The following is a 17,899-nucleotide window of genomic DNA, read 5'->3' as shown; positions in this document are numbered from 1 at the left end:
CGCCGACTTCCGGCGGCGGCGCGGGGACTGCTGGGAAGTGTAGTCCGGTCCCACGGGGAGCCGCGCTCTCGTTCCCCGCCGGGCGGCGAGTGAGAGTCCTCCAAGCTGCCAGAGCGGCGGCCGCGGGTCCTCTCGCTGGTGCTCTCTATGGTGCCGAGGTGCTTCCGGGCATGGCGGTGGCGGGGGAGCGGGCCGGGCGCCCCGCGGGGCCGGGGTGCCGGGAGGAGCCCTTCAGCCCCTCGGTGCTGGGCACCAGAGAGCAGTGAGTGGTGGCGGCGGGAGGGGGGGACATTGGGGGCGATGAGCCGCGGCGTGGCGGGCATGGGGCGGCCCGGGGAGCTGCCCGGGGAGCAGGAGGCCCGTGCTGTGCCCTTCGTCTGGTCATCCGCGGCCTTCCCGCTCCGGGCATCGCCAGCTCGGTGTCTGACAGACAACGTGCGCCCGAGAAACGTATCTGTCTAGGTAATACTTGATCCTTCCAGTTGTCTGAAGGGGGCCTACAAGAAGGCTGGAGAGAGACTTTTTGCAAGGGCATGTAGTGATAGGACAAGGGGTAACGGCTTCAAACTGGAAGAGGGGAGATTTAGATTAGATATCAGGAAGAAATTGTTTGCTGTGAGGGCGGTGAGCCCCTGGCCCAGGTTGCCCAGAGAAACTGTGGCTGCCCCATCCCTGGAGGGGTTCAAGGCCAGGCTGGACGGGGCTTGGAGCAACCTGGTCTGGTGGGAGGTGTCCCTGCCCAGGGCAGGGGAGTGGAACAAGATGATCTTTAAGATCCCTTCCAACTCTTAACCATTCTATGGACATAAAGTGGCACTGCTACATAGATACAGCCTTCCCACCCTTTCTTCCCCTCACCCTTAAATCTTGATCTTTTCCAGTATTAATTGCAATATCCTGTCCTTTCCCCCCGACTCTAGCTGGGATGCTGCATATGAAAGAGAACTGCAGACTTTTGAAGACATTGGAGATGCAGGGGAAATTTGGTAAATAAAATACTTCTACTGGAGTGATTCTTTTATTTCATTTTTAAAACAGGCATTGCAGAAACACAGCCAGCAATTTGGTGGGACACTGAATAGTTCTGGATGTTGGCAAAATGGTGGGGAATTTTAATCTTGAAGCCACTGGTTCATCTCTTGCCCAGTTTTGCGATGCCGATTTCTTAGTTGCACTTGGGAAGCTGTCATTACGCAGAAAGTGTGCTGGTTGTTGGGGTGGATGTTATTAACAAAGGTGCTTTTTAACCCTGAGCTCCGGTTTATTTATGCAAGTTGCGGGTACTGCTGCCTTTTTCAATATATGGAGGGCTTAATCTTCCAGAGTTGGTGTTTCAGTGAATTTTAGGGCCATGTGATTAATTTTAATTCAAACAAAGTGAAAATGGAATATGAACTGTGTCAGTTGTTACTGATGTGCTTCAGTAAGAGACACTTTGCAAAAGCTGGAGAGAGGGCCAGATGAAATAAATTTGCTGTGCCTTTTGTACATTTTTGCTCTCTGGATTACTTGAGCCCTTGTTTTTCATAGGTTTGGAGAAGAAAGCATGGTTCGCATAATCAGATGGTTGGAAAAACAAAAGATTCCCCTTGACAGCTCTGTGCTTGACATCGGAACTGGAAACGGTGTTTTGCTGATTGAATTGGTTGGTATATTGTGAAGTTTGTGCTTTTGGTATAGAGTCAATGCTCCAAACACAGTAGCTTAAATACAGTTCTCACAAGCAACAATAGTAACCATGGCAAGCTATAACTTACATGAAAGACAAAAAGCCAGCAACCTAAATTAAGACTGATTTTGTGTTTTTTTTTCCCATTAACAGAACACTGGTTACTGTGCGTCAGGTTTTATATTTTCATTGGGTTTAAGAGTATAAGTGAAATGAACTCGGTGCTGTTGATGTGCCTTAAAGAACATCCTGTCACAAAGACAAGGCATAATTGCAAGTGGCCGCCAGGCAGCCCGTGGGACTTGGGTATGTCACTCCTTGCACCAGCAATGCTGGTAGGGGTTTTAAAAAGTGCAGACCTAGCAACAGAATGTGTGTTGTTCTATCAGATGGAAATACCTACGTTTTTGCTAGACACGCTCAAACTTCTAGTTTCTTTGTACTTCCCAGATAGTCAGTACTTCAGATTTTGGAATTTATGGTATTTCTTTAAATCAGTCAGCCTGAATATCCCTTATTTTAACTTTACCTTTCTGTTTTCCTATATTTGAAAATGCTTTTCTTCCCATTGTTGTGTAAAATGCTCACAGGTAAGGAAATTAAGTTGAGTAATACACAAAGTACTCTCTTATGCAAAACCAGACCCTTTCTCCATACTCAGTTGTGATAATAATACTCATTATCAATGTAAAAAGTGGTTAAACCCAGTTTCTTTTGTAAACAACTGAAGAAGTTTTAACATTTCTTTTCAAGAAGTACACATTTCTGCCAGTGTGGAAACCCCTTACCAGATGTGTTCTGAACTGCTACAGTTGTTGCTACGCAGTGATACAAGATGTTTAGGAGCTGTGGTGTTTTTTTCCTGGTTTTGATTGAATATAGGAGAGTTGGTAAAGAAAGGAGCTATCATACTCGAGCGGTTTCTGTTGTTCTACATTGTCTGTTGGCTCCATTAATTGCTGGAGAAATTGAAAGGGGTGAAAGTCGAAGTCGGGCTGATAATGGGATTTTTTTTTAACATGGACTTTGATTTTAGGAGAGTTTAAAGCCTTTATGGGGATTGGCTGCTATGCTGCAGAACAGGAGAAATCATATCAAAAGTAGAAATTGCTTATGTCATTAAGATAAATTAATTTTGAAGCTTAATGATGATGATTGTTAAATGCAATGCTAGCTAGCTTTTTCATTGTTGAAACATGCAACAGAAAAACCTTATTTATAAAACTTCGATTTTATCCTGGCACCACTTACAAATCTGAAATTACTTTTCATTCTGTAATGGGAAAATGACAGCCTGTTAGCTTTTAAAAACTATTAAACTACCATAAGAGCACCCTCCCCCCTTACATTAAGCACCTCAAAGTACTGTGGTTGCTTTAATAGGAAATTTTCAGTCCGGCTCCCGTTTGAAAAGTGACTTCAAAATACACTGTGTTTGTTGTTTCTAAATAATTCAGGATCTCACTTGCTTAGTTGATGTGAAAGAAATTTTTTTGTGTTAGCTGCTAGGCTTTGAAAATCAAGTTAGGATTCTTTTGTCAAGCACGTCGGCTGCCGTAGAACAGTTCTGCTGCTGGAGTTGGGCTCGATAATGTGATAGGAATGGCAATACTGAAAAAGGCAGTCAGGCTTTGGTCATGTGGGACGTTAGTAGCTACTTGAGGGTATGTATCAGACCGTCATCAGGACAGGAAGAGGTGCCGTAGAGTACAGTTCTTTGGGGAATACGGGACCTTAGTATGTTGTTAACAGTAAGGAATAGTAAATGGGAGTATAGTAAGAAAATTACTCTTAAATGCAGCTGGGTCTAGGTGAGACATTGTCAGTTCCAGCAGGGAATATTGCACAAAAAGGAGGCAGACTAGCCATCTGGCAAAGAGGTAATAAATGAAGTGAAACCAAGAGAGACTGCTGTATCCTGTGTGAACTGGCCCCACTACCCAGCTAGAGGCAAAACATCCAGCCAGATGTCTTCTACATGCACACTGCAGGGATCTGCCCATCTGTAAGCTCCAAGAGAAATGCTGCTTGGAGGCTTCTTCTCTTCTTTCTGCCTCCTTTGAGGATCTCGGATACGTAAGTGGGACCCCATGCTGGTTTTATATGTGCAGTAGACCATGGTCCTACCCCTGCTAACTTGAGGAAGCTGGTAGGCTGCAGTGATGACCTAATTCTTCTGCCTTCCAAAAATTCCTGCTCTTCTAAGGAAACGTTGTTACCACATGGAGCTCTGTCCTTGTCTTTTTTTTTTTTTCTTCTTATGAGTATTGTGGGAGTCAACAGTATTGAAAAACTTCTCTGAAGTGAAGGGTATTCACTACCCAAGTGTGGGTGTCTGCTTGGCAGTACCAGAAGCCCAAACATGGGGCCATGCTGATTACGTTGCAAACTCCCCTCTGCTATTTAATCTGCTTTTTCAAGAAGCAGCAGAAGAGTGCTTACAAATACCACCCATAGGACATGAGTCCAGTTGCAGGATGCAGCGTGGTCATGTTTGGCACTTGAGTGAATGATCCCTTCCTGTCCATAGGGAGTCAGGCCATACAGGTTTAGCAGCATTTAATGTTGTTTATCCTTAAACTTTCCTCCTCTGCTCGGGAGACTATAGGAGTGAATGGGAACTCCCTCAAGTGACTCAAGCTCTTCCTTTCCAAACAGAGGAGCTGTTGTGGGAACTGCTCTTCCACCCCCAAGTCTTCAGCCCAGGCATCTCAGAAAGCTTGGTTTGCTCTGGGGAGGAACGTGGGCAGAAGCCTGAGCAATATGCTGTTCTTCATCAAAAGCAAACAACATGGTCTTTGTGTTTAGCTGAAATTAGTCCTCAATTAAGAACAGCTGGCTAGTGCTGAGCTCACACGGGCTGAAGAGCTGCTGGAAGGACTCTTTTAAAAAATTTTCATAGTTTTCCTCACTGTTGAGGTATTGGCCTTTGGAACAAGTAGATATGCAGCTGATTGCTTAATGCTAATTAAAGTCCATGTATTGTTCAAAACCAAAACAAACCTAAGCCTCCTCTCCCTGTCTGCTTGCAGCTGGCCTTAAGGTCGTAGCTCTTCCTGTTAGGTTTGGATGTGGCCAGACCAACTGAGGCAGGCGATACCCAGATCTGGTCACCACAGCTTCTGCCTCGGATTGAAAATGTCACTGCCACCTCCTACGTGCCCAGCTCCCGGTGTTGCAAAGCCCACCTGCTTTGGAAAAGGCTCTCTAGGATCTCACTGCCTGAGTTCCCTAAAATGGGTTATCGTTGTCTGCCCCAAAGTTAGATTAGCGGAAAGTCTTCTGTATGCTCTTTTACGTGGTGCATAACCTGCCTGAAAATTGCTGATACAAAGACCTCGTAGCATGCAAATAATTGCATTCAACTAGACACTGGCATGAATAATTGGAAAAATGTAAGGTTTTGCAGTGGATTTCTGTACTAATAAAATGCATTACGTATTTTGGCTCTTACCATTTGGGTTACAAACCAAATAATTGCTCAATCTCAAATGTTATATAAGTGTCAGAGAGGTTTTCTTCTTATTTTGAAGCATCTGGCATTGGCCCATGTTTTCATCACTGAAAATTTTCGTCACTGAAAATTCCTGGTTTCTAGGTTACTTTTGGTGCAGATAAGAGAGCCTGTTCCCCTCCAGGGTATTACTTTTCACAGTTCTGCTCAGTTTTCCACTTGTTGACAGCTTTTAGTAAACAGTTCTTTTGATGAGCTATTACACGAAAGGGAATTATTTCAGCTCATTCCCCCAGCTGTTTAGCTCTTGTAATGGTAACAGGAATAAAAACGAGTAAAAGGTTGGGGTTTTTTTTCTGTCATTAAGAGGAGGAGAGATGAGATGGATTATAGATAAGGAATACATTTGCTGGATAAAAAAAATTGCTAGCACACTGATTAAGATTCTCTGCTTCTGTCTAGGCAAAGTCTGGCTACACTGATCTCACTGGGATTGATTACTCTCCTTCTGCAATACAACTTTCAGAAAAAGTAAGAGAGAAAGAAGGGATGTCTAACATTAAATTCAAGGTAAGTTTGGAGAGAAAGTTTACTGAGGAGATAAAAGCAGTTGAACCAAGATGAAGTGACTTAATTGATGTTCAGATGTGCTCAGTGTACTATATGAATGATGCCTTTTGACATTTGTGAGAGAATTCTAACCAAATAAATCTGTATTTACAAGAAGATTTTTGTCTTCTTTCCCCCCCCCCCCCCCCCCCCCCCCCCCTCTTTGTAACAGTCATTAGGGCTGAAAAGATTTCCCTGCTTCTAGCAGGGAAGCCTCCTCTCCCTGTCTGCTTCTAGCAGGGAGCAGGGTAGTGGTTCGCCATTTGGCAGGTTCTGTATTTTAGCCGCTACATTCTGAATTTCAGATTTGACATAGGGGATGAGATCCTTAAGTGATCGAATCCCTACCAGTAGCTGTGCAGCAGGAGGTTTTTGAGAGGCCCTGCTGGAGCAGGGGGCAGGACCAGATGACCTCCAGAGGTCCCTTCCAGCCTCAGCCATGCTGTGATTCTGTGGCTGCCTTTCATTCTGAGCGCTCTCTCTGCTCTGCTGTTGTCTCCTCCAGCTCTGTACCTCTATGATGTCTCTGCTCTTGTACGTCGATTGTAATCTCTTTGTGGCAGGCACTGTCTATTCTGTATTTGTACAGCGCCTAGCACGCAGCACCTAGGAAACCAGGGATCAAAGTACAAATAATGATTTAAAGAATGAACTTCAAGTGTGTTTGAGCTTTAGACGGATGGGTATATACACGGGCTTTACAGCAAATAGATCATCACATAATACGCAGAGAAGAAAGAAGCTGACATGGTACTGTAAGCGTGAAAAGCCTGTGAGTTACCTTTTCCTAAGCACGCCCATTGTCAGGTTTGAGGCTTCTTATTTTAAAGTATTGGTTTGCATTAAAGATTCAGGAGCTCCTGAGTAGAAGAATGTTTTCACATTTGTAGACTTCTGGTTTAGGTAGAAGACTTCCTGGCTCCATCAGCTGAGCTGTCAGGATTTGAGATTTGTATTGACAAGGGGACTTTTGATGCCATAAGCCTTAATCCTGATAACGCGGTGGGAAAGAGGAAGCAGTACGCGAGATCTCTCTCCAGCGTATTGAAACCAGAGGGCTTTTTCCTCATAACATCTTGCAACTGGACTAAGGAAGAGCTGTTGAACGAGTTCAGAGAAGGTAAGCAGAACCATCTAACTGCAAGGATGCAATGAATAAATTTTAATATCTGTGTTATCACATGGACTTTCTCAAAGCAGGATTAGACAAGGTAAAGCGATTAGTAAGTGCTTCCCTCTCTTTTCGTCAGGAGTTACAGCTTCTGTGTTTGCCAGTGCCAACGAGCCAAGGGAGGAAAGGTTTTGTTATAGTTCGGGGGACAAGGATTTCGGTCTAGTTACACTGGAAAAGGAGGGGGTTCTATACCAGGGTGATGCATTTTCTCTTTTCGTCCTTCATTATCAGATCCAGTTCACCCATCTGATTGCTTTGAAATTGGGGTAACGTTGTTACCCGTATTTAGGGGAACTGGCAGGTCTGTGACCTTCAGTGTCACCTCCTCAACAACCTCTCTGATCTACGGGAAAGGGTGTTTTTTACATGCCAGTTAGTTCTTGAATCTCATGCCTGAGGCTTGAAACTCAGTGTGGATCTGAAACAACCATCCCTTCTGGAGAACTAAACTTACTGGCAGGTTATCATCTTTTCTGCCATTAATTTGTGTGAGTCGGCCAGCTAAGATTTTTATTATCCGTGGAAGGGTTTCAGCTGTATAAAGCCGCGGTGCAGCGTAACAATACAGTCCTATAAACTCACAGAGTAACTGACTTGCAAGTTTTCCAGACAAATAAAGAATGGTTTGCAAAGGGTTATCCAAGAGGAGAATAAAATGACTTCCTTCTAATAAAAGCATTTTAATTTCTGTCTGGCAGGATTTGAAATTCTGGAGGAGCTGCCAACACCCAAGTTTTGCTTTGGAGGAAGAATTGGAAACAGTGTAACGGCATTGGTTTTCCAAAGGAAAAAATTGAGGCCATCCATCTCGGACAAATTAGATTAGTTGAGAAAAGTCTGAACTTTAAACCTGACAGAAAACCCCAGACACGTGTGTAAATAAATGCTCTTTGAGTGCACAGTGAAATACTATGTATGGAACTCTAAGGGACTATAAAACATTGCCCTAGAAACATTTTGGTGTTGCATAACTTGCCCGTAAATTTTGTCCTTGCTGCAACCTCACTTGTTCTAGCAAAGCTGCAAGTTTGTGAGAGAGAGAGAGAAATAAGGCGTTCTGAATGCGGAGACTGGTGTTTATGTTTGGAACGTGAGGATTATCTGGTATTTAATTTCTGTATTGATAATGAGTGAGCAATAGAGGTGAAGGTATTCTACAAAGCAAAAATCTCATTTCTCTGTGGGGCGGTATAATGGGGAACAAGCTTTTGCGACGTAGGTGCTGGAGCTTTTATTTTTTTCTTAGGTGATCATGAGTGTAGCTGTTAAGGAGGGAAACGGATAAAAAAGTTGTAGCACTTGCAAAAAAAGGACCGGTTAGTGCTTTAAATTCAGGCTTTCAGAGGTTCTCAGACAGCGGAGTTCTGTCTCCGCTGCAGTAGCTCAACTCTTTTCCCACAGAGGGAGGCTACCGAGTGTTTTTGAAAATCTCACTTGCCTGACTGCGTGCGTGCTCCGTCAGTTATTTCCACTGATCCCATAAATCTATAAAGGTGTGATGTTACAATCTCACTAGCGTGTCACATATGCCTCTTTCATTATTGATTTCCTATACAGTAATGTCTTAAGAGCCAACAATGACTGTATGTTTTCCGGTGAATTTCTCAGGACAGGTTTTTAGCTGCATAAATCCATAAGAATTTAAACCATAAATATACATTTTTTTTTTTTTTTTTAATTAAACTTCTGTGTGGGATCCATTTTCTTAATTTCTTTGCCTTTATTTCTTCTGTTGTTTTGTGTTTTCAGAATGCAACTATTGCTTGAAAGGTAGGAAAATAAGATGTCTTTATGCCTTGACAATAAAATGCAGGTAACAATAAACTTGTTGTTTCAAACATCAAGCAGGCCCTATTAGGCAGTTGGGTTTTGTTTCACAGGCAAGGTCATGTTTGCTTATCAGAGAATTGCTTCTCCTAGTTTCCAGACTTCTCCTAGTTCCCAGGGTTCAGGAGATCTTTAAGGGTCAAGAAATACTTCTAGTCCTTTCCCAGGATAGGAAATAAGGCATTATTTGCACAGTGGTGGGTGTGATCCGTCTGGTGACGTCTTCGAGGCAGGAATCCCGAAGTCTTCGATTTTCTTTATAAAATGGGATATACTGGTTCCATTGGAAGAATGGTCTGTCGGCGGTGGTGAGAAAGCTTAGTTCCAGTGAATAGCTCTTTGCATATTTGGCTAGGCTTGGGTTCCAAAGTGCCAAAATCTGAATGTCTTGTTACCGCTTGGGTCACTATTGTAGCACGATGTACTGCATCCGCCCAGCAGGCTCCCCGCAGCCAAGAGGAGTGCTACGAAATGTAAGTGGTAGTTCAGACAGAGGATTTTTTTTGATGGAGTAATACAAAGGAGTCAAAGTACACTACTGATAACAGCCTCAATAAAAAGACTATGACGTTTTTGTTGCCAATTTGGCATCAGGTAGAATTAATGCAAGCAAATTTTAATTGGCAAGTACTCTGGCAGGATGTGTTTAGGGCATCTGCCTTATTCCCATCTGTAAGTTTTGCTAATGAAGGCATGATACATATTTAATCATGGAATGAAAATCAAGTCATGGCTGTCGTGGATTTTCTTTTAATCAATTAGGAGGAATTTAACTATAGATTCACATTCCATAAGATATGTAAGGCTCAGGGCAAGTGTTGTTTTCTCCTCTTCATAGGATTGATTATTATGAGATTTTGTTCTCTAGGTAATATTTTAATATAATTTGTAAAGCTAAAAATAAGCTTCCTAAAATGGTTACACAGAAATTTTACCATCAGAAATCATGTGTGTCATGCAAGTTGTATGATCAACCGCTTTCAATTAGTATTTTTAGCAAGGCATTTGGAAGCAATGATAGTAATTCACTGTTTTCTCTTACAATCATGTTGCTGTTTTTCAAACGTTCTGGACAACTATTGTATTTCTTTTTGGAATTATTTCCTCCCGTATGAATAAATTTTTGATGGGGGAGGCTTCTTAGTGGTGGGGAAAGGCTGAGAACCAGTCGCCTCTTCCAGCCTACCTCATTATTTGCCCAAGGTCATGGATTATTGAGGGCTTCAAGCATTTCCCTACCACTTCTGGGAAGTCCATAGGCAGCGAGCCTTCAGAGGTAGCAGGTGGTTCTTCTGCTTTACCTTTGGCATTACGGGATCCAGTCATAAGGTGGTGACACATAAACTAACATCGACACTAAAATGTCATCCTGCTGCCTGAAGGTGTCACGGGCCTGTTGTTAGGAGCCTTAAATGCTGGTTGTCTGAAGGAGTTTGGGACAGGAGTGCGTTTTTCCCATGGACAAGGGTCTGGCCTTTATCCATAGGCATTCATCTTCATATCTCTATGTTGTTCTGGGGAAGAGTTCACGTGCCTGTCTGCTTCTCAGGTCTATATAAAAGTTTTCTGGTAACATGCTCAAGAAAGGTGAAAAGAAAGAGCCTGCAGATAGGTGTCTTTACAGGGAGGAAGGTTGGGGAGTGGAAAAACGGAGGGGCCCTCACAAGTGGAGGGGTTTTGATTCCTAAATTTGTAGTGGCCCCGTTTTAGTCTCAAACGAGCACACAAGCTGTTGCTTGGAAGCTAATTTCTGCATCTGATCTGGAGTTCGCATATTCTTCGACAGGCCCAAGCACTTTCAAGTATCACCGGAGAGTAGAAAAATGCTTGTAAAACATGCTTTAGGAGATTTATTTTATGGCAATAATAACCAAAGGCTTACTATTTAAAATCTGCTCTGTTGGAAACCTGGTGTTTTTTGAATAATGGGGTCTAGGTAGCAGCTCTAACACTGACTGAAACAATGCCTTTTTACTGCTGAGTAGGATTTGGAAATGACATGTCAAAGAAATGTCCTTGATTTGGGGCAGTTCATCTTGCTAGATGATTCTTCCTGAAGGTATGATCTCTAAAGGTTGATGCTTTTCAGTGAAAAACTTCTTAAAAAAAGAAGAGGCAGGGCAATAAGCGGTGAGTTAGGAGGAGCGAGTCTTTGCTTGGTAGTTTGGGGAGTGTTTCCTGGCAGTTCATGAAGGCTGGTGTCTTCGTGACTGCGTGGTCGTGTGACTCTTGGTGTCAGCTGTAACGCCAGACTATAGGAGAATAAATGCAGCGCTTTAAATACATTCTACTCTTACTGTTTTGCTATCCGAGCACCGTATACATGATTTTACTGTCAAATTTGAGGTTTGTGGGTAATAAAACTAACATCTTCCACGGATCTCAGCAGCAGTTGAGCCTACAGACTTTTCCTGCAGTGCCAGAGATTAGGCTGGATGATGCTGCAGAGCTGGCGTAACTTTCCGGATCTGGGTATAGTTTTGCATAAAATGTAAGCAAGCGTTTTATGTTCCCTTGTTGATCAACAACGTGCCAAAGGATGAAATTCTCTCAGTGACAGTGGGTTTTGCGTCTGGCTTCGTGAGCCAGGTGCCAAACTCAATGAGACGCCTGGAAAGACTGGAAAGGGAATGGAGGGGATAGCCAGTGTCCTCCAGAGGGATCCAGAGCCTTGAAATGAAGTCTGTCCATTTCTCCCTAAGCCATTAAAACTCAAGACCAGGATGCAAGCTAGATCTCATTTTTTAAGTCAGGTGTTTTCAGTGGTCGTATGTGTAACTCCAGTGATACATGAGCTACTTGGAACTGGTAGTTGGGAGCTGGGCGGTGTGGATCGTGGTGGACTCTCTCGCTGTCCTGACCTCTTCTTCCAGGAAGACGGGGAATGGCTTTTAGTACGTAAGCCCTGACAAGCAGCACCTCCACCAGCATCTGTGTTTGGCGCAGCTCAGACATCTGATACCCGACTCCTGATACCTGCTATTGCCAAGCAAACTGCATTTAGGGATTCTCTTTTGATTTACTGGGAGAGGCCGTTGTATTTGTTGTGGGGCTTGTACTACGGAAAGAGCTGGGAGTGTTTTACCCTGGGGTTTTTGGGGTGTATCGGGGAAGTGAACTGTCAGGATGAAACATCTGAAAGAGGAGAACAAGAATTGATTAAATAAAAAGTGATTTGAGATGTCAAATCTAAGGGAGTTTCTACAGATGGGACTCAGCTAGAGGGTAGGGTAAGTAGGTTCTCAAGACAAAAAACCAAAAAGCTGACTCTTCCAGCATCACAGTACTTTCTTGAAGTAAATACTTCTATAATCATGTTTATATAAATAAAAAAGTGAGAAATACCAGACGTGAAAATCATGACACAACTGAATGAACACACAGAAAATTCAGGGGGAAGGATCGTGTTCCCTTTTGGTGACCAACTTGTTATTTATAAGAAAGGATATTCATTTAATGGTCCTTAAGGAACAGAAAGAGTCAACTGCATTGCTGTCTGTAGGCTGTTTTTTAAATGTTAAGTTTTTTTTGAAGGCTTAGACGATATGGAATTAATATTCTGTTCTTGAACTTCAGTATAATTCTGCGGTCTAAAACAAAGAATTTCTGGGAGCTACAATTTTTTTGAAGAGCTGTTGGGTTAAATCAGAAACACTAACAGAATTATGGCAGCTACTTTTCCAGACAGGGCCAGCAACGATGAAGCATGTAATTACAGGCTTTCTATCCTGTCAGGAGAATTATTTCTTCAAGTCATTATTGAGAGCATCAGGTTGAAATAACTGTTTGCGTTATGGGCTCACCCTCTTGGTTTCAAAACCAATGTTGCAGCACCATTTCTGAAAACCAGGAACGGCCAGCTGCCTTGACCGTATCATAGGATTTGGGGTATTTGACACCTGTAGCGACGGGAGGCTCTCAGCTTTTTTTACTTTTTATTTTTCAAACAGTTTTAAAAAGGAGCTTTCAGATGTTTGGGTTTTTAATCCTGCCATTGCTGCCTACAGGACAGCTGGTCATACCCGAGTTCAGAAGCGCGTGTCCCACCACACAGGTCTCAGGTGCGAGTCTCAGGAGAGCGAATAAAATGTGCGATAAATAGCGGCGTGAGCAGACTGCCCCACAGCTTCAGTGTAATAATAACGTGTTTCAAAGACTGACCACAGGGTGCCGATATGGAAGCTGTGCCTGCGGTTTGGGATTTGCTGTACAGATCCAGAGTGCTCTCAGAGGCTGGGCTGACGTCTTCAGAGGGTTTGTGTTACTCTTGTCTTTAAGCAATGAAAAAGATTCTTGTCTGAGGGGAGGTGTCTGTGTCTAGAAATGGAGATGATGTCTCGTGTAATTATTTCGGTTCTGCACGGGGTTCTGGTGCAGGCCGTGACGTCTGCGGGGCCGAAGGGTCAAAGGCCTGAATGGGCAAATGAGGCGATGAACTGAAACCGCTCACTTAGAACAACCAGGCTCTGCGTCCAGGGGTACGAGGTGAACCCACGTGTGGCTTAGACAGAGAACTGGGAAACTACGAAGCCGAGCTGACGCTGATCTTGGCAGCTTTTTTGGAGTTATTTTTATGTAAGGATGAGTTCTTGAATAGCTTTTCTGGTACATTAGGCACAGCAAGCTCTTCTTCGTCGTTGACACTGGCTTCCATGTATTTCCACGTTCCAGGAATGCACTGGCAGCACTGTAGCCATTGTAAGGAAAATCTGCGTACATATACTCTGCTATGTCCGTTCTACTGTGTTCCAGGGTGCCTGGTAAAAGACTGCCAAAATTTATGTTATTTCATACCAGACAAAATCTTTAAGTATGGTATTTAGCAACATACAGCAGAATTTTCAGTGTTTTGGCACTCGGGTTTCTTTCCTAATCTTGGCATGCCGAAAAGTAAAGAACACGACTTGCTACAACAATAACTGCTTTATTTTATAGGCCCTCTAAGCACTTTAACATATCAAATCGTCTCCTGTAAAATATGTGGAGAGCGCAGAATAAATAATCGGGCCAGGGCTTTGCGTTGCCGTAAGGAGACCTGCCTTTATGTTCCAGTTGCTCGCTGCCTTTTTTTGGGGGTAAAAGCCTTTCTGGGGAAGGCTGCGATGCAGAGCGTTACCTGTTCCTTGGCTGAGTAGGGGGCACAGACACCTGCAGAGGGGACGGATCCACCCTACGCCTTGTCTGGAAGTACGTTGAGCATGACCTAACCCTTGCGGGGAGCAGCTAAATTGAGGAACAATTAATGGATACCCAGGGCTTTCAGTGAAAGGGGATGAGGTGTTATAGCCTGAAGACAAAGGCGGAAAAGGAACGCTGGCGTGTTTCGTTTGACACAAATAAGGGAAAAGCCAACCTGTGGCGTAATTTCCATTTGTTAAGTAGCAGTATAGCTTGAAATGAGCCCATTTCTAGGTTACTGGCAATTAAATGGAGTGCTGTCAGGCAAACAAATGATGTAGCCGCCAGGTAGCATATAAATTCTGGATAATCGCAAGCGCATAAGCCCGCGCTGGAAAGGCAGAGCTAATAAACACTAGTGAGGGAACAGAAACGAACCTCAGCACAGTCACTCCAGCGGCCAAGTCTTCATGGGCAGTGTCACACGTCAAGCAGAGGTGGGAAGAATGTGCATTTATTGAGTAATTTGAAATGTTGATAGGGTCGTGAACTGAAACCCCTCATTAGCAGCACAGAAGACATGCAGGCACGGGGTGATAAGCCTGAGTCCAGCCGGAAACAAGAAAAGGCAGGCTGAACGTTCGTCAGTTAGATTTTCTCTAATGCTTCCCCTAAAAAACGAGTTGGTGTTTCAAGCAGAAGGATGTAGGCTCTTTCACTCCAATTTGCGGTAGAAATTAGCCTCGCTGACTGCTGCCCTACCCTAGGGCACCAGGGGTGCTGCATTTCTGCTTATCCAGCGTGGCGTGCGGCTGTGGGGCATGTCCACAGCCACCTCGGGTTTTGGGAATGATGGACAACTAACTCTTGGCTTGTCTTACGCCGATTTGGACGCAAACGTGACCGACAAAGTGATTAGCGCGTTCAAGCGAGAGGAGACTTCGCGTATGTATTTCATGGTCTATTTATTTTATCCGTCAACTGTTTCCATTGCACCTAGTCTGGGGCAGCCCGTAGCTCCGCAGTCGTGCCCTCTGCCAAGGCAGGGAGGGAGGCAGCCAGCGAAGCAGGGAGCCGAAACACAAAGCTGTTGCATGTGTGCAGCAAATAACCTGTGAAATAAAAGAAGGATTTTTAGGTTTGGTGCAAATCCCGTAAGCCAAATGTACTAAGAACTGCGCTCCTCGTTACAACCCTCTTGCACAGCAGCGCTTCACTGGTTCAGGGTATCAGGTCTCCTTGACTCAGATGCTTTCTGACCTAGAACACACCGATTGTATGACAGAGACGTGCTTGTTCCCTGGGCATGAAAAACGTGTTAAATATATTCTGCTCGCTGTTATTTAGAATTCTGTGAATTTCAGGATTTCCCCTGAAACTGGAGTGTGGCTTCTGAAACTGGTCTTCGATGGAGCCAGGATGTCCCGGTGTGTACGTAGTACCCAGCACAGCTGGGTGGCTGGGACGTCAGCCCGCCACTGGGACACTCTGCTTGGCCTTGAGGGAGTGCCTTACCTGTGTCGCTTGCCCGGCAGGAGACGCAGAAGGATAAAACCACAAATACCTGGGAACGCTCAGGTGCTCAGAACAGCGCAGAGTTGTAGGTCATCACGAAAAGGACGCTTCTGAAATTATTAGCCACCCTGGTGCGTATGACTTGAATAACAACACACCGGAGAAGGCAGCGAAGCGTTGGAAAGGCTCCACAGAAAGCAGATTGTAACTGAGCAGCCCACTCCTGTGCACTGGAAGTGAAGGACATTGTGTCTGTCCACAGGGCTTAGCACTGGTACATTTAAATGTTTTAATGACTTGGACCCCAGTATCATTTCAGAAGGATGATGGGGATCGTTAGTTTTTTTCCTACCCACAGTTTCCATCTCCGTAAGGAAGGCTCCTAGTCAGTGGGTAGCAAAGGCGCTGACATCCGAGACAAAAACACAAATTAAATCAGCTCAGAATTCAACTAAATGAATTTTCTGTCCATGATGACCGAACTTGCATGCCCAGTTCTTTAAAGCTTGAAAGTGATTTCCATGTTTTCCCCTTCTGCACCGTCACCAGAGCAGGGACCTATGGCCAACCTTTACATTTAAACAACATTACTGAAAATACTATCTATCTGTGGAAAACAGGTTTATGGTTTGGCAACAGGCTTTCGTGCACGCTGGTACCTCTCCACAGCCAGCTCATCCGTCGGAAAGCACAGAGGGTGAGAAGCAGAAAATGCTGGGTTTGGACCGAGATGCAGCAGCAGACAAAAAGGAACCTTCTGCTTGGTGCTCAGAGACCGAGCCTGCACGGCGCGAGGCCGCCACGGGAATGGATTCAATTACGCTGCAAGCTTTATTACTGAAATATTCATCTGGGAAACCATAAGAAAACATTTTCAAACTTGATTCCCAAAGTTCTGGAAAAGGAGTTTGCAAGTGGTTTATCGCTACCCATCTCAATACATGGATAAGAAAAGCAAACGCGGAATGCAATGGTGGGGCGCGATGTGAAAACCCCTTCGCATCATCGACTCATTCATCCTGTTCATAGCCCACTCACACCGGCCGCTCCTGCCTAATTTAATATGTACCTAATTTTATATATGCCATTCCATGCACACATGCCCGTACTCGTTCCTACTTGCCATCCCCAGCAGCATGCCCGGCCATCCAGCCGGGTGGAGGAAATTCAGCCCCAGATTCATTCCTGATGACATCTGTGTTGTCTGCTCGCATATGCTCCAGATTAATGTTTAGGCTCTATTTTGTAATGGGTTCTAAATCTTCCTTTTAGCTGTCATGTAGTTTCCTTGTTCACTAATTACGCTCGCTCTCGGAAGAAGCCTACGTGCTGTGCGTGGTTCGGCTTGGATGGATGGAAAATGTTATTGTTAGAGCAGATTGCTCTGAAGGCCCTCTCCCAAGTGAAGCCAAGCAGACGGGGACCCGCGGCCACCTTCGGTCGGGCAGTATTTTGCGGAGAGTCCCAGCCTCGTCCCGAAAGAAACGCTGGAAAAAATGGAGGAACACGAAGGAATGGGATTTTTTGCCGGATCCCACCCGCGGCCGCAGTGATGTATTAAAACTTCAGGGCTGCTTTTTGCCGGGGGGACCCCGCAGGACTGCGCTGGAGCCGTCTCTCCCGGCCCCGGCCGTGCCACCAGGAGTCACTCTCGGCCTCGGGACGGGTGGCGGAGCCCCAGGCGTGTCGCGGGGCTGCCAGCCCGCCCGGGGGCTGCTGTCACAGCGGTGCCGGCCACCAGCCGCGGGCTCCCCATCAGCGAACACCGGGGCGCTGCCCGGACTCGCTTCTTTTTATTATTTTTTTTGGGTTTTTTTTCCTTCCCCCCCGCCCCACGACGCTCTTTCAGGGCGATGTCAACCCCGGGGATGCCCGTTCAGGCCGGCGGCCGGGGGGCTCTTTCCTCCCCCCTTACCTCGCCCCCGACCCCTCCGGTGCGGGGCTCCGGGCCCCGCTGCGGGATGGGGGGCTGTCCGCAGGTGCGGGCCGGGCCCTGCCTCCGCCCGGGCCCCGCTCAGGAAGTGACAAGCGCATTTCCTCCTCCTTTCCTCCCTCCCTTCCCTCCCTCCCTTCCCTTCCCTCCCTCGCTCCCTCCCTCCGCCCCGCCCGCAGCACGGCGGCGGCGGCGGCGGCGGCAGAGGCAGCGCGGCTCGGAGCGGTGCCCGCAGCCGGCCCGGCCGGGCCGCCCCGCCGCCACCACGGTAAGAGCCCGGGTCGCGCTGTCACTCGCGGCGCGGGGGTCCCGCCGTGTCGTCCCGGGGGTGGCTGGCGGCGGGGGGAAGGAGGGGAGGGCGGACAAAGGGCGGCGGTGCGCCCGCCTGCCCTGCCCGGGGTACGGCGGGGATGGGGGGGCGGAGGGGAACGGTGCCTCCCCTCCCTTACCCCCCCCCCCCCTCCCCCAAAGGGCATCCTCGCCCCGGGGAGCGGCGGGGATGCTCCGCTGCGGGGGTGGCCGCCGGGTCGGCGCTCCCCCGGCTCTCGGCACCCCGGTCCTGCGCCGTTCGGCCGCCGAGGAGCCGCTAGGAGCGGCCGG

At 46.1% G+C, this 17,899-nt stretch overlaps 2 protein-coding genes across 4 annotated transcripts in view; both read left to right on the top strand.

Annotated features, from left to right (window-relative positions):
• The first annotated feature begins 80 nt into the window (after positions 1–80).
• On the top strand, positions 81–8,750 carry EEF1AKMT2 (EEF1A lysine methyltransferase 2). 3 transcript variants are annotated; one of them, XM_054206861.1, is made up of 6 exons: positions 322–462; positions 921–986; positions 1,531–1,645; positions 5,586–5,693; positions 6,636–6,852; positions 7,605–8,750. In XM_054206861.1, the coding sequence occupies exons 3-6, from the start codon at positions 1,547–1,549 to the stop codon at positions 7,730–7,732; spliced, it is 552 nt and encodes a 183-aa protein (XP_054062836.1). In that variant the 5' UTR covers positions 322–462; positions 921–986; positions 1,531–1,546; the 3' UTR covers positions 7,733–8,750. The 3 variants fall into 3 exon arrangements, with proteins under 3 accessions (XP_054062838.1, XP_054062837.1, XP_054062836.1); XM_054206863.1 differs by lacking the exons at positions 322–462; positions 7,605–8,750 and adding an exon at positions 81–262 and having other exon boundaries at positions 6,623–6,782; XM_054206862.1 differs by lacking the exons at positions 322–462; positions 6,636–6,852; positions 7,605–8,750 and adding an exon at positions 82–262 and having other exon boundaries at positions 5,586–5,849.
• Positions 8,751–17,459: 8,709 nt separating this feature from the next.
• FAM53B (family with sequence similarity 53 member B) overlaps positions 17,460–17,899 on the top strand; it is a 55,227-nt gene continuing 54,787 nt past the window's right edge. Inside the window, exon 1 of the mRNA XM_054205698.1 lies at positions 17,460–17,567. The gene's annotated coding sequence lies outside the window, so the exon portion shown is untranslated. The remainder of the gene's footprint in view (positions 17,568–17,899) is intronic.

This window comes from Rissa tridactyla, chromosome 6, assembly GCF_028500815.1.
Source record: "Rissa tridactyla isolate bRisTri1 chromosome 6, bRisTri1.patW.cur.20221130, whole genome shotgun sequence".
NCBI classification, from domain to species: domain Eukaryota; kingdom Metazoa; phylum Chordata; class Aves; order Charadriiformes; family Laridae; genus Rissa; species Rissa tridactyla.
The sequence above is the reverse complement of the archived record's forward strand: the minus strand, read 5'-3'. Positions and strand labels throughout refer to the sequence as shown.

Bases quoted from the DNA above. Each gene is read 5' to 3' on its own strand.
- EEF1AKMT2 (XM_054206861.1), top strand. From the start codon at position 1,547: ATGGTTCGCATAATCAGATGGTTGGAAAAACAAAAGATTCCCCTTGAC. The intron at 1,646-5,585 runs GTTGGTATATTG...GCTTCTGTCTAG, and splicing joins GTGTTTTGCTGATTGAATTG to GCAAAGTCTGGCTACACTGA. The intron at 6,853-7,604 runs GTAAGCAGAACC...TCTGTCTGGCAG, and splicing joins GTTGAACGAGTTCAGAGAAG to GATTTGAAATTCTGGAGGAG.